This window comes from Myodes glareolus, chromosome 4 (assembly GCF_982192425.1).
Source record: "Myodes glareolus chromosome 4, mMyoGla1.1, whole genome shotgun sequence".
In the NCBI taxonomy this organism is placed as follows: Eukaryota; Metazoa; Chordata; class Mammalia; order Rodentia; family Cricetidae; genus Myodes; species Myodes glareolus.
The window spans coordinates 84,651,107-84,670,888 of NC_142029.1; the positions used below are offsets into that span (position 1 = coordinate 84,651,107).

At 36.1% G+C, this 19,782-nt stretch overlaps 1 protein-coding gene across 4 annotated transcripts in view; it reads right to left on the minus strand.

Moving 5' to 3' along the window:
* Scaper (S-phase cyclin A associated protein in the ER) overlaps positions 1-19,782 on the minus strand; it is a 354,060-nt gene that overhangs the window by 266,765 nt on the left and 67,513 nt on the right. For 2 of the 4 annotated variants that reach the window (XM_085688782.2, XM_085688787.2), the window contains exons 7-10: positions 19,579-19,695; positions 16,585-16,742; positions 7,736-7,995; positions 2,661-2,888 (exon numbers count right to left, since the gene is read on the minus strand). In XM_085688782.2, coding sequence (XP_085544908.2) covers positions 2,661-2,888; positions 7,736-7,995; positions 16,585-16,742; positions 19,579-19,695 — 763 coding nt within the window. The remainder of the gene's footprint in view (positions 1-2,660; positions 2,889-7,735; positions 7,996-16,584; positions 16,743-19,578; positions 19,696-19,782) is intronic. The other 2 variants (XM_085688784.2, XM_085688786.2) reach the window with 2 other exon arrangements.

Sequence of the window (19,782 nt, forward strand, 5' to 3'; positions counted from 1 at the left end):
CAATATATAATGCATCTTTTCAAGAATATTTTTATTAATTGAGAATTTCATAAAGTATATAAAATTCCCATGGCTACCTTCCATCTCTTCCCACTTCAGTAGGGATTTCTTTCATCTTCTTTTTCTCCTTTTTCCTTTCACATCAAGTTGAGTTTGTGTTGCCCAGCTAGTCTTGGAAATAGGGCCTACCCTATCAAGTGATCAACCTCATTAAAGAAATGTTATCACATAACAAAACAAAGCAAAACAAAACAAAACAAAAAAAACCCTGACTCTCCCTCTCCTAGAAGCTACCAAATGCCATAGATCCCGAACTAGTGCTGGAATTTCAAGTCACCCCCCAACACCCTATGCTGGGACTTTAGACTGACTGGAGCTTGGACAATCTTGTGTATGCTTTCACAACTGTGATGAGTTCAATGCACAGTTGCCTTGCTGTACGTGGAGAATATTGTTTTCTTGATGTTACTGACCACCTCTGGTTCTTACAATCTTCTCACAGGCTGAGGGTCTCTGCAGAAAAGGTTGGCTTTTTTTAAATTTTTTTTTTTAACATTAAGGCTCAAACTCAGGGCCCTACACATGCCAAGCAAGTATGCTACTAGTCAGAAGACTTCCAGTCAATTTTTGGTAATAGTTCTGTTAAGCAGGTGAATAGTAAGTAATTTCGGTCTTGTTTTATTTTAACTACTTCTGTGACAATATCATACTGAGAAACAAAATAAAAATAAGTTTTCTCATCACTGCAAGAATCTGTTTCTGCTCACTTAAGAAATACATGCAACACTACTGAAGCAACCCATGAGAGCCTTCCCACAATTAAATCACAAGATAAACAACTTACTAAGTTTTCTGACTGCAGAGACTAAAAATATAAATATGACAAACTTTAGATTTTAGAATAAGTAATTACTTGCTTGGTCCTATTTATGTGCAACTTTTTAAGTTCATTACTAGAAGACACAAGAAAATTTAAACTAGCATGACCTTGTTAGGAAACAAAATTTATTTTTTGTTATTGCTATCATGTTCATTTCTTTTTTTTTTCCACTTAAACGTACCATATCAATTTCCTATTATACTTACTGTGGTTATCTCTTTAAGATACAGAACTTTACCACTTGCAGATATCCTAAGTTATTAAATTTTAAAATGAATTATTATATACAATCACCTTTAAAAAAAATAAAATGAAGGACCCAGGAAATGATTTATTTGGTAAACTACCTGCCACTCAAACATGAGGACCTGAGTTCAGGTGTCCAGCACATATAAAATTCAGGCATAGAAGTACATATCTGTACATACCTGGGAACAGAGGTGTGGGACATGGAAGTGACAAAAACAAGCAGGTCCATGGAGTTCACTGCCTAGCTATTCTAGCCACCCTGGGGAATTCCAGGGTTAGTAAGCCTCCCTGTCTCACTTAAGGAAGGGGAGCAATAGAGGAAGACATACTGACACTCACTATCAGTCTCCACACATATGTGCATGCACAATCATACCATGTACATACATATATCATATATATATACTTACACAAAGGGAAAGGTTAAAATATGTATTCATATATGTATATATATGTAGATATATCATATATATTCACAAAAAAAGTTAAAAGATAAAATTTGAATCATAATGTTATCTCATGTTATATATGTACCTACTTCTTTAAAAAGACACTAAAGGAAAACTGGCTGAGTGCTACTGTGGACCAGCCCTAGGGGGAGGGCAGTAATATTAAAATGAGAAACAGAAATAGATGAGCAGATACTAGAAAATCATACAAAAACATAAAACTACAGATGATCAAAGCATTTTCAAAGATTTAAGACTAAAGATAAATAAATGTCATCTTAAAGACCAACTCCAGCTGGTTTTGAAGGCCCACTCCTGCAATCCAAGCACCTGACAGGTGTAAACACAATCAGGAGTTCAATATCCTCAGCTACAAAACAAATTCAAAGCCATCTGACAGTACACAAAACCTTGACTGAAAAAAACAAAACCGAAAGCAAAGCAAAGACCAGCAGGCATCCTTTCCATCTATGGGAATGCTGGATGATGAAGAAAAAGTCTTTTCTGCTACAGAGTTAGTTTTCTTTTTCTTTCTAGTTTTATCAAATTATTTATTTAATTATTTGCTGTGCGTGTGTGTGTGTGTGTGTGTGTGTGTGTGTGTGTGTGTGTGTGTGAGAGAGAGAGAGAGAGAGAGAGAGAGAGAGAGAGAGAGAGAGAGAGAGCGCCCTTGGTTTTTTGAGACAGAGTTTCTCTGTGTAGCCCGGCCCATTCTGCATCTTGCTCTGTAGACCAGGCTAGCCTTGAACTCAGAGAGATTCACTTGCCTCAGATTGCTGGGATTAACACTGTGCACCACCACTGCCCAGCTAGGTTTGATTTCTTAACCCTGGACTAAAATGCATTTGATCAAATCATATACAATCTGATTCTGAACCATTATATTACCATTTTCATCCTGTACAAATCAGTAAGAATCTTTATAGGAAAATATTACTGTAAGAAAAATGTTGAAATGAATTGACATATAAAATGCTATATAAAACCTGTTTTGTAAAATATAAGGTTATAATACAGATCAATATTGTTTAAATTTATGCCTTTTTAATATAGTTGTATAGAATTCCATAAGTTATTCTTACCAAGTCAGCAGCACTCACATTTGAAATATCTGAAGGGTCTGTCTCGTTCACTATTCCTGCTTTCTCTGCCAGAATTCTGTCTTTCTCTGTTGGCAAAGCTGTGGTGACTTGTTGAGGAACAGCAAGGCACACTGCATCATTGTGAATGGCTCGTATTTCAGAAGTATTCACTGAACTGTCTTGACTACTACCAGAATTCTTGACATCATCAAATATACTCACTGTGAACTAAAAACACATACTTTTAGAATAACCCAGGGACAACTTTCAAATGTACCAAATATTACACTTTGTAAAAGCTAGTTCTGCTTAATCTATCAACTGTGAATCAGCACTTACCTGTCCAATAAAAAATTCTCTCTTTCTCTGTGTGAAGCACAGCATAGCAGAAGGAAGAAACTATTCAGCTGCAGAAACTTTAATCTGCATGCTTACTATGTGTTGAGCATCAATCTTTGGTATTCTAAGAAATGATGCATAACAATTGTAATATTTCCTTTTAGTAGACTGGCTTTCATTTATTTTTAACAATTATTTATTATGGATGCCAACATGTGTATACATGTACACACTTGTCACTGAGCTTGTGTGGTCAGAGGACAACTTGCATGAGTGGATTCTCTACTTCTACTATGTGGGATCTGGAAATTAAGCTTAGGTCACTGGGCTTGGCAACAAGTACCTTTATTTGCTAAACCATCTAACCAGTCGTAGTAGGCTAATTTTTAATGAGCATTTCATATCTCTTACAAGGAAATCTAGTCACACTCACATTGCTAACTACTGTACTCATTTAACCAAAGGTACTATGCAGTTAGTCGTTTGTGAAGTGTCTAATATCAAATGGAAAGAGCCAGCATTCTAAAAATATCCTGAAATCATTTCTTTTTAAAATATATTTTGGGAACGTTTACTTAAAAGTATCAAATTTGTCCTCTTTAAAACATGATCTCACATTTTTTTGAGATTTTGAAAAAAAATTAGAAAGACAACCTATAGAAGTCTCAGGAAAAAAAAAAGTTTGACCTAATAGAACACATCTAAAATACCCAGTGTAAAACTTTAGATTTATATGTCCCCCATTTCCCCTTTAGAGTAACTTACACATGACCAACAAATGTTAAAATACAAAAAGACTGTAACATTGGCTTAGACCACCTACAAATTCATTTTAAAATCTAATTTAGTAAATATAAACAAGTCTATTTTACATTCCAACAGATTTCTTAAAATATTGCTTTATGTTACAACTATAATTTGGATCAAAGAACTAAAACCTAACATTGTGAATTTAATACTCATATCACCTATAAATAAGCACTGATAAATACTATAGTGGCCATATAGCTACCAGGTTAAGGAATTCTTTCTAAAAATATAAAACTTGGCCAAGTCTTACAAGTTACTCTAGACATCCTACTCTTGGTCAGAACTAAGCTTCCAAAGTATTGATTTTAACATAAACATCATGTAAATTGGGTCACACTGTTTACAATATTATCAGCATTATTAACCTGTCAGTCACCCTGTTTTGTAATCTTCTCAGCAATATTTACATTAGCATTACTGATGTTCACAGTATAGTTGACTGTTTATTATAGAACTAAGCTTTCACACTATAACATCATGGCAATGCTTGAATTACTCAGAAATTCTTTGTATTGTATTTTTGAAATCTCAAAATTAAAATGTATATATTTCAAGACCCGAAAATTGTCATTATTTTATCAGGTTACAGTTTTAAGTAAGACACATCAGTAAAATTCCTGATGGTAGGTAAAATTAAAAAGTGATCCCTTCCCAGGCATGATAACAAATGCTTAGAATCCCAGCACTGGGGCAGTAGAGGCAGAAAGAACATGGGGATCCCAGGTAACATACAGTGTGGACTCTATCTCAAAAGAGCAAGAACTGGGCATCGTGCCGCACACCTCTGATCCTAGCACTCAGGAGACAAAGGCATTGAACCTCTGTGAGTTCCAGAGAAGCCTGGTCCACATAGGAAGTCTCAGGCCCACCAAGGTTATGTAGTGAGATCCTGTTTGAAAATAAAAGGAAGGAAGAGAGGGAAGTAGGAAGGAAAGGAAAGGGAAGGTAATGGAAAAGAAGGAAGAGATGGAGAGAAGAAAGAAGAGAAGAGAAGAAAAAGAGAGGCAAAATAGGAGGAAAGAAAAAAAGAAGGGAGATTTTTTCACTAAGGATCTCCAAGCATTAGAGTTTCTTAAAGTTACATCTAACAAATATATACTGACTATTTTCTGCATGTCTAGGGCTTTTACATTTTGTCTCAAATTAGAGCACTATGTAAGGTATCTCTTGAAGAAGCTTGCAATCCCACAAAGACATAAAAAACAGAGTGAAGAGTCTAGCACATCAAGGATACTGTAACATTGGAGCTTTGTCATGGCCAGGATTGATAGTGCATGTGTGTGGCTCTAAGTACTCAGAATGCTAAGAAAAGGATCACAAGTTCAAAATCAGCCTGGGTTACAAAGTGAAATCAAGGCGAACTTGAACACCTAGGTAACACTTTATCTCAAAACAAAAAAATTTACAAAAAAAGTTGCTCAGTGATAGAGTACTTGCCTGGCATGTGTATGACCTCACAAAGCTTATTTCCCAATACAAAAAAAGAAAAAAAGGAAAAAAAAAAAGCAAGACCAGGAAGTTAAGGATTATTTCCAACAAGGAAAATACCTTTTGGGTGAAGACTAATTTAAACAGTAAATATTCTAAACAGAAAATATTATAACTATTATATAAATGATTTCTTTAGATCCTTTCTTCTGATAACAAGGAATGTATCATTGTTAATTTTACATAATAATTACAGCAAACGAACAAGAAATTGTATATAAATATCTAAAAAGTGTATGAGTTCTTAAGTCAAAGAGAAGAAATATTAGGAACCTTAACTACAAAAAGTATACTTAGCATTGATATTTGTAGACCATTAAAGCAGAATAATTTCAATATTATCAATGTCATTTTTAAAAAGATTTAATTATTTATTGCATATACAGTGTTCTGCCTGCAGATACACCTGCACGCCAGAAGAGGGCACCAGATCTCATTATAGATGATTGCAAGCCACCATGTGGTTGCTGGAAATTGAACTTAGGACCTCTAGAACAGCCAGTGCTCTTAACCACTGAGCCATCTCTCCAGCCCCTCAATATCATTTTTTAAATCACTAAACTCCAAATGAAGCAAGAGAATACCATCTGAGTCAATTAATAATAAATCTGGTCAAATTATAATCATTGTGACATTACACAAAGTCATTTATTTCTGTCATAAAGAAATAAAACAAACTGAAATGTAGGCAAAAAATGAATAAATAAAGAACACTGTTTACAAAGCAAAACAAAACAAAAAATAAAATGGCAATGAGTTCTTCCAAACACTTCAAGACATGAAAGCCTAAAAACGAAGGAGGGACTGTCCCTAATGAAAACCAGTAAAGAAGCTGTGTTTGGTTTCTCACACCTTTAATCTCAGCAACCTGGAGGCAGGGACAGGCGAATCTCTCTAAGTTTGAGGCTGCCTTGTCCACAGAGTGAGTTCTAGGACAGCCAAGGCTATACAGAGAAATTCTGTCAAAAGAATGGTGGGGAAGGGGAGGAGGTGATAGAGAAAAGACAGTAAAGAAACAAAACCAAAAGTACTACGAGATTTTAGATGAGATCCTAAATCAGTAGACAAATAATTCACAAAGATGATCAGTAGGGCCATGCATAATAACATATTCCTGCAGTCCCAGAACTAAGGAAAGTTAAACAGGACAATCGTGGGTTTGAAGCCAGTCTGAGTACACAACAAGACTGTCTCAAATAAAACGTCAAACAATAAAGGCAGTCAGTCATGGTAGGATATAACTGTAATGCCAACCCCAAAAGGCTGGAGCAGGAGGATAGTTAAGTTCTAGGCCAGTCTGGGCTACAGAGTAAGACCCCCATCTTTACACTATAAACAAAGGGGTGAACAAGATGGCTCACAGGGTAAACCACACAAGCCTGATGACATGAGTTCAAAACCCCAAACTAAGATGATAGAAGGAGAAAACCAACACTTCCTTCCAAGTTGTTCTCTGACTCCAACCTCCACAGGTGCAACCTGACAAACACACACAAATAAGTACAATTTTAACAACAACAACAACAACAAAACCCTATGTCTTTAAAATTAAAACAAAATACTAAAAACTTAATACAATTAAGTTAATAAAATTAATACAATTGTTTGGTTGGAATCTCCAGCTCACCTCTGCAATCTAGAAAGCCTGTCTCTCTGTCCAAACCGTGCCCACTCAGAGTCTCCAAACAAGAAAAGGTACCTAAAGCCTTGGTTCCACATGACTGGCAGCTACTGCAGCTTCCTCCTTTGAAGTTGCCAGCTGTCCAAATCCCTGCCTAAAGTGCTCAGTTTTTGACCATACTTGGGGGAAAATCCAGTTAGAGTTGGTCACATCATCACTTCTGGCCTAAAACCTATAAAGTTTCCCGGCTTTCATTTGTGGGCACCACTTCACAGGCCTCCATCTCTGAGACTAAAGAACCTGCCTGGGGGTTGCTTTGCTTAAATAAACCTGTTGTTATACTTTTTCAATTTGGCTTGAATTAGCGTACTACATTGGCAGAAGAACCTATTATTGGGGATAGGGGCAGAAAAACAATTAACAATAAGAAAAATTTGAATACTGACCATAAATTAGATATTATATAAATGTTAAATTTACAGAATTATAATATATAATATATATATATATATAATATAGCTACATAAAAGAATACATCTGTTCTCAGAAGATGCATGCTATGGTACAAAACTAGATGACTTTGGTGTTAGCACATTAACCTCAAGAATTTAGCAAAGTATAGAGAGACATGCAGAGGAAAAAAAGAAAAGGTAATAAACATTAACTTGGAATCTAAGTAGGGAAGATTCACCCATGGAATCCTAAACTTCCCTTAAGCTCTCAATCTTAAAGATGAAGAGTGAAGCGGAGAGGATGAGACATCCCATCACACACAGCGTCCTCGAAAACAGCAGTGAGGACTTTCAGAACACATTACCTGAGTTCTCTCAGCAAGAGGACGGTCAGAAGAATGTGGTGAGTCTTTGGACAGAGATTCAGCAACAGAAGGTCTGTCTTCAACAAGATCACCCTTCGATGTCCTTTCTCCAGGTAAAAGGTACACATTTTCCTTATCACTGTCATCCTTTGACCTTAAAGTTTCTGTCACCAGTAAAGCCCGTGGCATCGCGGCTGTGGATCGGGGACGAACTGGTCTTCCTCTCTGAACAGTTTCCCATCCTTCAGCATCTTTCCGTTCTATGCAATTAAGTGACAAAAATAAATCAAATTTTCTTTAGATGGTAAAAATATTGGGAAACCGATACAATAGAAATGTTTCCCAATCCAATTTCATTAATTTCTCTTATGCCATTGTTTTTCCTAAAATATTTTAAGGTAAATTCTAGACATTATTGCACTTTTACTCAGTCTGTTTTTTAACAGAAAACATGTTTAATACTATTAGTATACCCAACGAAAGTAATAACACAATAAATGATATCAACTATATATTCAATTTTTAGTCATGCTTAACTTTAGCAAAATGTAGTACATATTATTAAGTATATCTTGTTTATATTTAGATATAATACAAATTAAAAGAGAAATCATGAGTAAGAACCACAGAGGAGGAAAAAAAACTGAATTACACAATTAAAAAAGTTTCACAAAAGATTTCACTTCCCAATTAATTTAACCAGTTCCCCTTCAAACCATGATAATCAATCACTTCATTCTTTAAAAGAAAGAAAAACATTACTGAAAACTTGGACCTAATCCATGAGTCCAGACAGCCAACACAAATACTACCATATAATTAAACAACTGGCACAAGTAAAAAATAATTATTTCAGAATAAAAACTATACCAAGATTACTAGGAAACAAAATATACTTACAAATTACATCTTCAATGAACCTCCAGTGAAAACTATATTGATAAATCATTCTCATAATAATGAATGATTAAGAACAGCAAATCATGCATTAAACTGAGCCACACTAAACAGAATGTTGGAACAGAAGTATAAAAACTAAAATTAAAAACTAAACACTAAAAATTACAATTCCTTTCACAATTTTATATGTATAAATTTTCCAATATTATAAATTTCATTAAAAAATTGCATTCAACTCAATTCAACACACTAATTGAAGAATAACTGAAATACCCAACCTGGTTGTGATGCATTACTTATCACAACATTTAGTTCACTAATGCTCGATTAGAATATTTATATTAGTGTCCAAGAGACAAACTTTCTGTAATTTCTATGTTAGGTCTTGATGTTGAGATTATGCTCATCATAAAATATGATCTTTCCCCCAGGATAAATTTTCATAGGCTTGATATTTTTATTTTAAAAGTCTAGAAAACTTTACGCATACAGCCATCTTGACCTAGAATTTTCTTTGTGAAAAAGCATTTCAGATTCACATTTTTTAAGATACTTATAAAGTCCCTTTAAGTTTTTCTAATTCTTGTGATGCAAATGTGAAGTTACAGTATAAGAATTTTGTTAATTTCTTATGATTTTCCAAATCTGAGGTATAATACTGCTTTTAATGCCCTATTACTATCTTGTCAATCAATACTGGCATTCTCTGCAACATTCCCTAGTTCTCTTTATTCCTTCACCCAGATTATTAGAGTGGTCATTTTATTCATCTATCTGAAAAATACCTTTTAACTTTACAACTATCTACTTTTCTTTTTAAGTTCCTTAGGCTTAACCTTTTCTTTTGCAAATTCAAAAGAAAGGGATTTTGGTTTTTCTTCTCTATCTCATAAGTTTTTAAGCATTCACCTTTATTCAATTCACTTTCTCAAATCTTCACTGAGATGTTCTTTCTGACATATTCATAAATATCTTATAAAGTCCCAAATTCTTTGGAATTATACAGTTATCTTAATTCCATGTAATAGTAATAAATACATTTTATTTCTATTTTATAAAGGGTGTGTACATGTGCACATATGTGGGCGTCAGAGGCCAACATTCAGGAGTTGGTTCTCTCTTTCTACTATGTGGTTCCCAGGTATCTAATTCAGGTCATCAGTACTGACAGCAAGTCCTTTATCTACTGAGCCATATTACCAGCACACCTCACCTCTGAAATGATTTAAATCATCTGAAATTTCCTAAGACTTTCTAACAATATGGCATGTTTTAATTTTGGTAAATGTTCCATGTATGTAAGCATATGTATTTAGAGTTAATAGTTCAGGTCATAAAAAAAGAACTTGAACTGTTTTCTTGCCAAAAACAGCCATAAAAACTAAACAAAATATATAAATGAGCTGTTTAAAACACTGGAAGGCACCCAGCATAAGCATATCCTGAAACACTACAATTTCTGAGTAAAGGGAACGGCAGCATCAGACCTACATTCACCTTAGTATTTTGACTGAAGACATTTGAGACTGGGAGTTCAATGAACTGAGTTCTAGCAAAAGCCTGCATTCCTGATAGCTAAACAGGCATTAGAGGCCAGAGGCAAAGTCTTACAGAAAATGAGGGATACTACAGAGAAATAAGCAAAAGGAAGGAAGGAAGGAAGGAAGGAAGGAAGGAAGGAAGGAAGGAAGGAAGGAAGGAAGGAAGGAAGGAAGGAAAGAAAAGAAAAGAAAAGAAAAGAAAAGAAAAGAAAAGAAAAGAAAAGAAAAGAAAAGAAAAAATCTGCATTCACTTTTCCCCAAGGTGCCTGACAACTCAGCTTTCTGTATACAAGGCAAGACTCCAAGAAAGCAAGAGAGAGCAGCAGCTGGGATCTTAACAAACTAAACAAAAAGCAAAGCAACTGTACAAGATTGGAAAATGAAAACTATAACTCAGGGATGTAGTGAGTTTTGTGAGTACCCAGGCTTTTCACTGGAAATCTCAAATGGAGTAATCAACCTAAAACAATCTCAAACCAAACCCTGATAGGATTAGGAACACCGTACTCCACCTCTCTTATCATCTTTCCAGTCAGAGGAGGAGAAAAGTCTGTAATTCTGTGTGTTTGTGTGTGTGTGTGTGTGTGTGTGTATATGTGTGTGAGAGAGAGAGAGAAAGAGAGAGAGAGAGAGAGAGAGAGAGAGAGAGAGAGCATATAAACCAGAGATTGATTGTGGATGTCTCCCTCTATTGTTCTCCACATTGGTCTTCTTAGGTATGTTGTCTGTGCATGGTGCCCATGGCAATTCAGAGAACAAGTTTCAGGAGTCGGCACTCCTTCCACTGTGGGACCTAGAAACTGAACTCAGGTCATCAGGCTGACTGCTATCCAAGTTTATAACTCTTCAATAGCCTTCTTATTGTTGTGGCTAAAGCCACTTACCACTCCATCACTTGTTAGTGTTGTGGCTGCTACTACCACGACAAGCACTGTCCCCTCCTCATATTACCAGCTTGGCCCACTGGTTATATAGCCTGGAGGGACTGGAATATAAATGCAGAACTTTTATGTTTTTGCACCATTCACAGTACTGTTCCAACTTCCACGCTGATCTCAAGTCTGACATAAGGTCCAAATGGAGGCTTTGAATTACAACTGTCAGGGGTTTCTATTGAAGGAGGAGTGTAATTTATTCTGCCACCTAGGCCTTAGTGAGAATTGCTGCAGTTGAAAAGGTCACCAGCTGAGGCTGGTACAAGTTGCCTGAAGAAGCCATGACCATGTAGGACCTTCTGAAATAGGAGTTACAGCTTGGGGTGCAGTGGTCCTTATAGCTAGAATAAAGCATTTTTGCATGGCAGATGATGATTTTAAACAGCAGGCTTACTTACAGGCAGTCTCTCCCTTTGTCCAGGGCTGTTTGTCAGCTGCACACTTGAGGCAGCATATATTAGAACGACTCGATAACTACCTCTCAGGAAGTTGAGTAATTGCTTCTAAACTGTTCAAATTATTAAAAGGCAAAAACTTCAAGGAATAGCTGTATTAAGGAATTAACATTAAACCAGCATTCTTTACAGTACTTAACAGGACCTTTTCCCTAGTGCGTTGAACATCATTTAACTTTCTATCAAATATTCTTAAGGACAGTTGGATACAGCCCAGTATAACTTTTTTTTAATAGAGAAAGTTATTAGGGAAAACAACCTTTTAAGAATTTGAAAATGAACAGAATATAAAATGCCTCAAACACACAAATGGTTAATGGTTGAAGGGACAGTTTACTGCAAAGATTGGATTAATGCATCTACACATAGGGACTGAAATTAACCACACAAAGAAGCACCAGTTTTAAGAAGTAGAAAAAAATTATATGGAGAACTACGGGGGAAGTCAGAGAACTGAATGAAATCTACTAAAAACCTACTTTAAAGACAGTGTATATAATTCTGGTGTTTGGGTTTTTCTGTTGTTGGGTTTTTTGTTTTTTCTGTTTTTTCAAGTACAGATAATTCAAAACAGCTGTGATAAGTGTGAAAAGAAAGGGAAGACCAGCAGGTGAGAAGTGTGGGGACAGGGAAGACCAGCAGGTATCACCACTTACTCTAGTTGGGTAGCATTTTTTAAATCTAATACTACATTTCCAAAATCCATCAATACTTCACATAGGTTTAAAATGTTATGTTTGAAAATTTCATATTTTATATAACGTGTTTTGGTTAAATCTACTCCTATTCTCTCTGCTCTAATTCCTCTCCTACCCATCTACCACTTTCCCTCCTAATTTCATGTGCTCTTTTGTAAACCTACTGGGTCCACTTATGGTTAAAATAGGACATGACAAGGTCATTGCATGTGTTTACTCCTAACAGCTGTGACTGTTTACACAAGATTGGAACAAGATGAAGAAAAGCACGGTCCAAGCATGGCTGGGGAAGGAGTTGATGAAAACCACCCATAGTTGACACACCACTGGCAACTAATGAGAAAGTCATATTTCTTCAGAAACGTGAACCCAAAGAGGCAACCCATCCTCCAGCAGTCCTACACCCATAGAATCCATATTTTAAAGATAAAAAATTATGAGTATACTAGCTGGTTTCAAAGTAGATTAGACATATAGAACAGAAGGTCAGCAAGTTAGAATACATGTCCATATCAAGAATTTAGACTGAAGTATCAGAAGCAAAAAGAAAAGTGAGGAATGCATATACTTTGTTAAACATGTAACTGTGCCAAATTTGCTAAACATTTAACTTTCACTATCTTTACTGATTTTGTTTATGTACACACTCAGCTACTGCTATGTCATACGAGCATGCTATGTCAGAAATAGAGGAACATATTTGTGTCTTTTCACAATGTCAGAATTTATTGAGTAACAATAAATTCACAAGGTAGGGTAGTTCAATTGGCAGGAATTTTCCTGACAGCTCTCACTGTCTTTGATAGTCCTGAACGAGACAAACAGATTTTTAATTCCAATTTTAATTACTAATATTAACTCTCAGGTCACACATTACACATCACACAACAAAGCTACCTATCTGTATATAAACGTGCAAGTTACAAAATGGCTCAAAAGGAATAAGAAGCAAGGGATTTTAGGAAGTTCAAAGAGGCCTGAGAAACTAAAATTAGAAAACTAACAGGAATGCAAAGGATTCTGTGCCAGGAAGGTTAACAACGCAAAATGAGCAGCAGAAGCAGAGGGGAGGGCTGCTGGAGCTACAAATCAGAGCTGACCTGCAGAGTTCAGCACACCTGCTGAGACAAAAAGCATACTGCATTCAGACAAAGACGTATAGAGATGCATGGCAAGCCCAGATAGTGAACAGGAGATCTTAATTTGGTCTAGTATTTTCTCACTGTACCCCTATTCTTCCATTTTTGGAATGGTAATGTATATTCTGTATCATTGCTGGAAGTATATAATCTGCTTTTTGATTTTACAGAGGTTAAAACTGATACTACCTTGAGTCGCAGAATAGACTTGAACTCTGTTGAGTCTGTGAAAGACTAGGGGGGACTTCTCAGGTTGGAGTAAACGCATTTTTGCATTATGTTTTGGCCACGAGACAATGGATATCAGGGAGTAGAATGTGATGGTTTGAATGACATATCACCTATATCTCAGTACTTGAATACTTGGTCCCTGTTTGGTAGCTGTTTTAGGAGAACCAGAGTCCCAATACCTACCATTCATCCAAAAAGCTGGTAGCATTAGGCTGCAATCCCAAAGCTATGAGACAAAGACAGGAAGATCTCAGGAAATGGATGACCAGACAATTTAGCCAACTGGTGAACTCTAAGTTTAGTGAGAGCCCTGTCTCAAACAATAAAGTAGAGATCAATAGGAACACACCTAACATCAACTCTGGCCTCCGAAGGATAAAAGACACAGGAAGAAAGACAGAGAGGGAAGGAGGGGAGAAGAGAGGGCAAGAGAAGGGGAGGAGAGGGAAGAAAAAAGAGAAAGAAAGAAGGAGGGAAGGAAATTTAGCAGTGTAGTCGTTTTCTGCTTTGTATTTTGTGTTATCAACATTCATTCTGCTATATCTCAACCACACAGTCATAATGCTTACACAGTCCACACTCCTGACTTGTCTACGTTTATTCCTTCTGGGTCTCCTTATTGGCTTAGGTGTCCACCTGAAATCATTTTCCATCCATCCCAACAGCTATCTACAGCATTTGAGCACAGACCTGCTGTTTACAACTTTCTGAAACTTTTCCCTGAAAACATTTTTATTTTAACTTGGTGACGTACATTTTCTTGGCTGTGTCTCCAGCATTCTAAACATATTCTCCACTGTACTTAGCATCCATAGTTCTTCTTATAAAGTCAGCTACCTGATGATTTTCCTTTTTGAAAATGGCATTTGTGTCCTCTAACCACTTATAAAGATTTTTCTGTTTCTTCAAATTTCAGTGTTTTTATTATATTGTATTTAGAGGAAATTTATTTTTGCATTTTCCTGCTTGGCCTGAGAGGATTCCTTAAGTCTAACACTTGATTTATTTTAGGCGTTTGGAAAACTTACATCATTTCTAATGCTGCTTTATAAAATCTCTACACCTTTTCATGGATTTCATGTATGTTCCCCCTCATGTTCTTCTTTTCATTTCTTTCCTTTTTTGTCTTTCTGGGCTAGCCTTGATATTTTATGCTGTTTTCAGAGTCAACATATCACTAAAGTCCTCAAATGTTTTCCATGCTGTTGCTGAGATAAGGTTTCATTAGGTAGCTCAGACTAGCCTGGACCTGTTATGAAGTTCAGACTAGCCTCAAACTCATGATGCTACTATCTCATTCTCCTAGGGTGCATGTGATACGGGAGAATTGTCTGTATTCTGTCAATAATATTTTAATAAAACGCTGATTGGCCAGGCAGGCAGTATAGGCGGGAAAACCAGACAGGAAGTAGAGGTGGAGCAAAGAGACTGGGAATACTCTGGGAAGCAGGAAGCTCCCTCTGCCATTCCTGCGCAGACCACCGAAGAGGCAGCATGTAACTTGCCCAGATGAGAAAGGTACTGAGCCATGTGGCTAACGTAGATAAGGATAATGGGTTAAGATAAGTCATAAGAACTAATAAGTAGCCTGACCTAATGGGCCAATCAGCTTTATAACTTATAGAGATCTCTGTGTGATTGATTCTCTGGGACTTACCGGCTGTGGGGTACTGGGCGGGATGGAAACCCCAACAAGCAGGCCCCTCACTACATGCATGCTACCATACCTAGCTAATTTTAAATTTCTTAATACTATTATTTTCTGAATTCTTCATTTTCAGAGCACTGTGATCTTTTTTTTTTTTAAGTCTGTAGCAGTTGCTGTCATCCCAATACTATCATCATTGTGATGTGGGATTCCCCTCTGTATGCTGTGACTACCATTGGTTAATAAAGAAACTGCCCTGACCTGTTGATAGGGCAGAGTAAAACTAGGCAGGGAAAATTAAACTAGAATGCTGGGAGAAAGAAGGCAGAGTCAGTGAGACACCATGTAGCCACTGTGGGGAGCAGATGTGCCCGAATTTTACCCAGTAAGCCACAGCTTCGTGGTGATACACAGATTAATGGAGATGAATTAATTTAAGATATGAGATAGCCAGAAATATACTTAAGCAATTGGCTAAACAGTATTGCAAATAATATGGTTTCTGTGTGATTATTTAGGGGCTAAGTAGATGGGAACAAACAAGCAGCCTTTCTACAACATCATTGATTTATTTATTACCTTTGGCTCTCTATGCTGTTTTTTTTTCTAGTAGTAACTGGGTCTGAGAAATGTAAGCCTTTTTTTGAGCCCTTGCATGTTTAACAGCATACTAATTTCTTCTCAGTTTTAATGGGCAATTTAGTTAGCCATCATCTCTAGAATGGAAATTAATTCTCTTTCAAAATTTTGAAGATTATAAAAATTTATTTGCAGCTTCTAGGTATTAAATTGATGGGGCCAACCAATCTTAGGTTTTTTTCCCCTCCAAAACTGTGGGCTAAATGAACCTCTTTTGCTTAGAAAACACACACCCTCTGATACTATACTATAACAACAAAAAAGAGAATAGAACCCTTGCCTACTGCCAATTTGCTACAAGTTTGTTTGTACAATAAAATCAAGGACAATATATTGGATAAGAGTAAGGAATAATATTTAAAATGAGCCAACATAATTAAAATCAAAATGAAAAAATTAAATTAAATACATTCAGTACCAAAAGAAATGCCCAAAAGTCAATTTAGGGTGTCCTATAAAAGCTAGGGAAGCACTTTAACAATGAATTACTGCATTTCATGATTTTAATTAACAGAGATCAAAATGACATAGGTAAGACTAAAATGTAAATATAAAAATATATTAGGGCCAAGTTTTTTAAAGTATAAATATCCCTTTTAACTACAGGCAGCCAAAACATGAATAAATAAAAATTTAAAAAACAGTTAACTGAAAATCACTTGCCATTTTTGCGGGACGTCTTTTGCACTGTTGTTGGTGCACAGGCTTGAGCAGGTGTTACATCAGATGTGGCAGAGCCAGTATGATGAGCCTTTACCTTGTCGGCCCAACTGACACCTGTAGGAGCCAGACATGGGGCAGTTACTGTGCCAGGTAAACTCCTATTTAGAAAAATAAACACAAGTAAGAAATTAAATATCAAAGTAAAAATTGTGAATTCATAACATTACTATTACTAGTTTTTATTTATAACAATGTATGTTAACAAGTCATTCTTGATTCAGGCTAAAACTGTTTCTTCTTTGTATATATTTCTTTCATCAATTGCACACACAATGCTTCATAGGCAATATTCAATTTTGGTTCCTTGAAAATTGAGTAGCATTATTTTCTAAAGTTATTTTTCCTGAAATTTCACACTATCCTAGCCACTCCTTTCTACAGTCTCTTTAATAGCTCACATTTATTTTTAAAAAAATCTGCTACTAGCTAAGCCTGGAATTCTTTTCCTTCACTAATTAAAGAATTATGCCACAGTGGAAGTAAATTTATTGGCAAGCATTACAGATTCCTCGGGTCTGAGGAGGCCCCAGGGCTGTGAGACCACTAAAGAACTCAGGTTTTTCTTGGGTTCAAGTACACCCTAACAGTGACATCCTTCCTTTCTTATATTGGCCCAAAGGTGTTCATTCACTTCTCCTGTCACCAAAATTAGGTCCCCTATCTTGGTACACTGACATGGAAACAGTATTGCTGGCTAGTTGGGATTAGGGTTGCTCCCAAGCCCCTTTTATCAGTTGTGAAACAGGCAAAGAGAACTCATTGCAAGTAAGGAGACATCACCTTCTTTCCCTCCCACCTTTTCCATTCCCTGAGGCCTATGGCTTTGAAGATTTCCAAAATATTAGTTTTTTCTTCTTTTGATTTTCAGAAAAAGTGGCTCTGTAGTATAATACATACTCAATGGTTTATTTACTATTTAAATTTTGAGTTAAAATAATGAACAAAACCCAAGCTTTATAACTACATTTCAGTTTGTAAAACACAACTCAAGCAGCATGAGATGTGGGTGGGTACTAAGGGCAACCAATGAACCATATCACAAAGTAAAAAGAAGAAATGCATTTATACAAGGATAATGAATAGGATCACATAGAGAACAGCATAAGAACTTTATGCACGTAGGCAGTGCCATGGATGATACTGTCAACTTGACAGGATCTAGAATTACCTCTGGTCATGTCTATGAGGGAGTTTCTAGACAGAGTTAATGAGGGTAGAAGACCCACCCAAATGAAGGCAGAACCACTGCATGCTTAGGATTCCAGACAGAATAAAAAAGGAGAAAGTAAGCATGTATTAATATTCCTCTCTCTCTCTCTCTCTCTCTCTCTCTCTCTCTCTCTGTTTCATGACTACAGACACGTTGAGATCAACACTTCACATTCCCTGTCATGATAAATTGTGTCCTATCCAACTATAAGCCCAAGTAAATCCTTCAAAGTTCCCCTAAATTGCTTTTGCCAGGTATTTGCTAATGGCCATGAGAAAGGTAATTAATGCATGAATTAAAAGTCTCCAGAATTAAAATAAATCTGTGTTATAAAATTCTTGGAAACAGATTAATGAACTGCAGTAAAGAGCAAGTTTGCTTGTAAACACTCTTTTGTCTGGTGGATTATATTTTGGTTGTTTGCTATCTATCTATTCCCACCTGCCTAAGGTCCAAGTATCACATGATTCTTAAAGCCTATTAACATTCACCAAAGGAAACACTATCTAAGAACCTCATAAGAGAGACTGAAAGCAAAAGTCTAATTCTACTGAACAAAGAATCAGCTTTTACTAAATGCCAGATTCAGTGTTAGGATCCTTAAGATATACAGATACGTCAAAGATCTTGCTTCAAAGATGGTAACAGCAGAGAAAACAAATACTAAAAATATTATAATGCTGGGGAAATAGGCTAAGTTGCTAAAGTGTTCACCATGCGATCATGAGGACCCTTCACATACATGTGCAACTTCACTCTAGCTCAGTGGTTCGCACCCTGGGGTTCTTGACTCTTTCTGAGATAAAACAACCCTTCAATAGGGGTCAAATATCAAATATTCTGCATATCAGATATTTATATTACAACTCATAACAGTAGTAAAATTACAGTTATGAAGTAGCAACAAAAATAACTGCTGTATGATTTGGGGTCACTACAATATAAGGAACTGTATTAAAGGGTCACAGCATTAGGAAGGTTGAGAACCACTGCTTTAATGTAATCAGTCTTACCCAGCAACACCCCTGAGAGCCACAAGAGTTACCTGCCTGCAGTATGTGCCCACTGGATCTTTTTTTAAATTTTACTCTGACAATTTCAATCATATACAATGTAAAAAAAAAATGGTACCAAATGGCCTTGGTCATTCATTCCTCCCCTCTCCGGCTTCCAACTTTCACAAAGAATATACAAGAATGCAAACTTATGAAATGAAAAGAAACTGTCCAGCGTAACTAGTTCTTCATCACTGGGCCTATAGAAAAGAACCTATAATATCTGAGCTCAGGAAAAAAGAAAAAAAAAAGACATCCAATGTGTAATGTTCTTAAAGGAACGCTTTTTAAGTCCTCTTAGGTAAAAGACAAGACACACAGCTAAAACGTCCCTGGGTCTCAAAGGACTAGGTTACCAAGGATGTAGGCTTTTGTTCTTATCTTCTGTCAATCTGTGAGTAATAAAGTTACCTTCCAGAATTTTGTGCATATGCTTTGCTTTACAGATCTCATACTATAGTAACTTTCTCTCAGATATAGGAATCTTAGCAGAAATTGGTGAGACCTTCCCTGGAAATGATGCATGATTTCTCCTACATGGGGCTGGTACTAAGAATATTTTTCTCATGGAATACTGGGTTTATAATACTATGAGTATTTTTCAAATACATACATATATATATAAACATGGGTTTATAGTACTATGTGTATTTTTTTAAATCATCTCACCCAAAATTTAAGCTTCTTCTTGCAGTTGATGCTACATTCATTCTATCTGTTGATGGGCTTGGAATCACATGGCGTCCTGGAGACATCTTCTTTACTTCCCATGCCAGTGAGGTTGGTCTGATGATTCAGAACATAAAGTAGATTACTTTAACAACAACAACAAAAAAATGGGGAAACAAACAAATCTTTCCTTTTGGCTGTTAA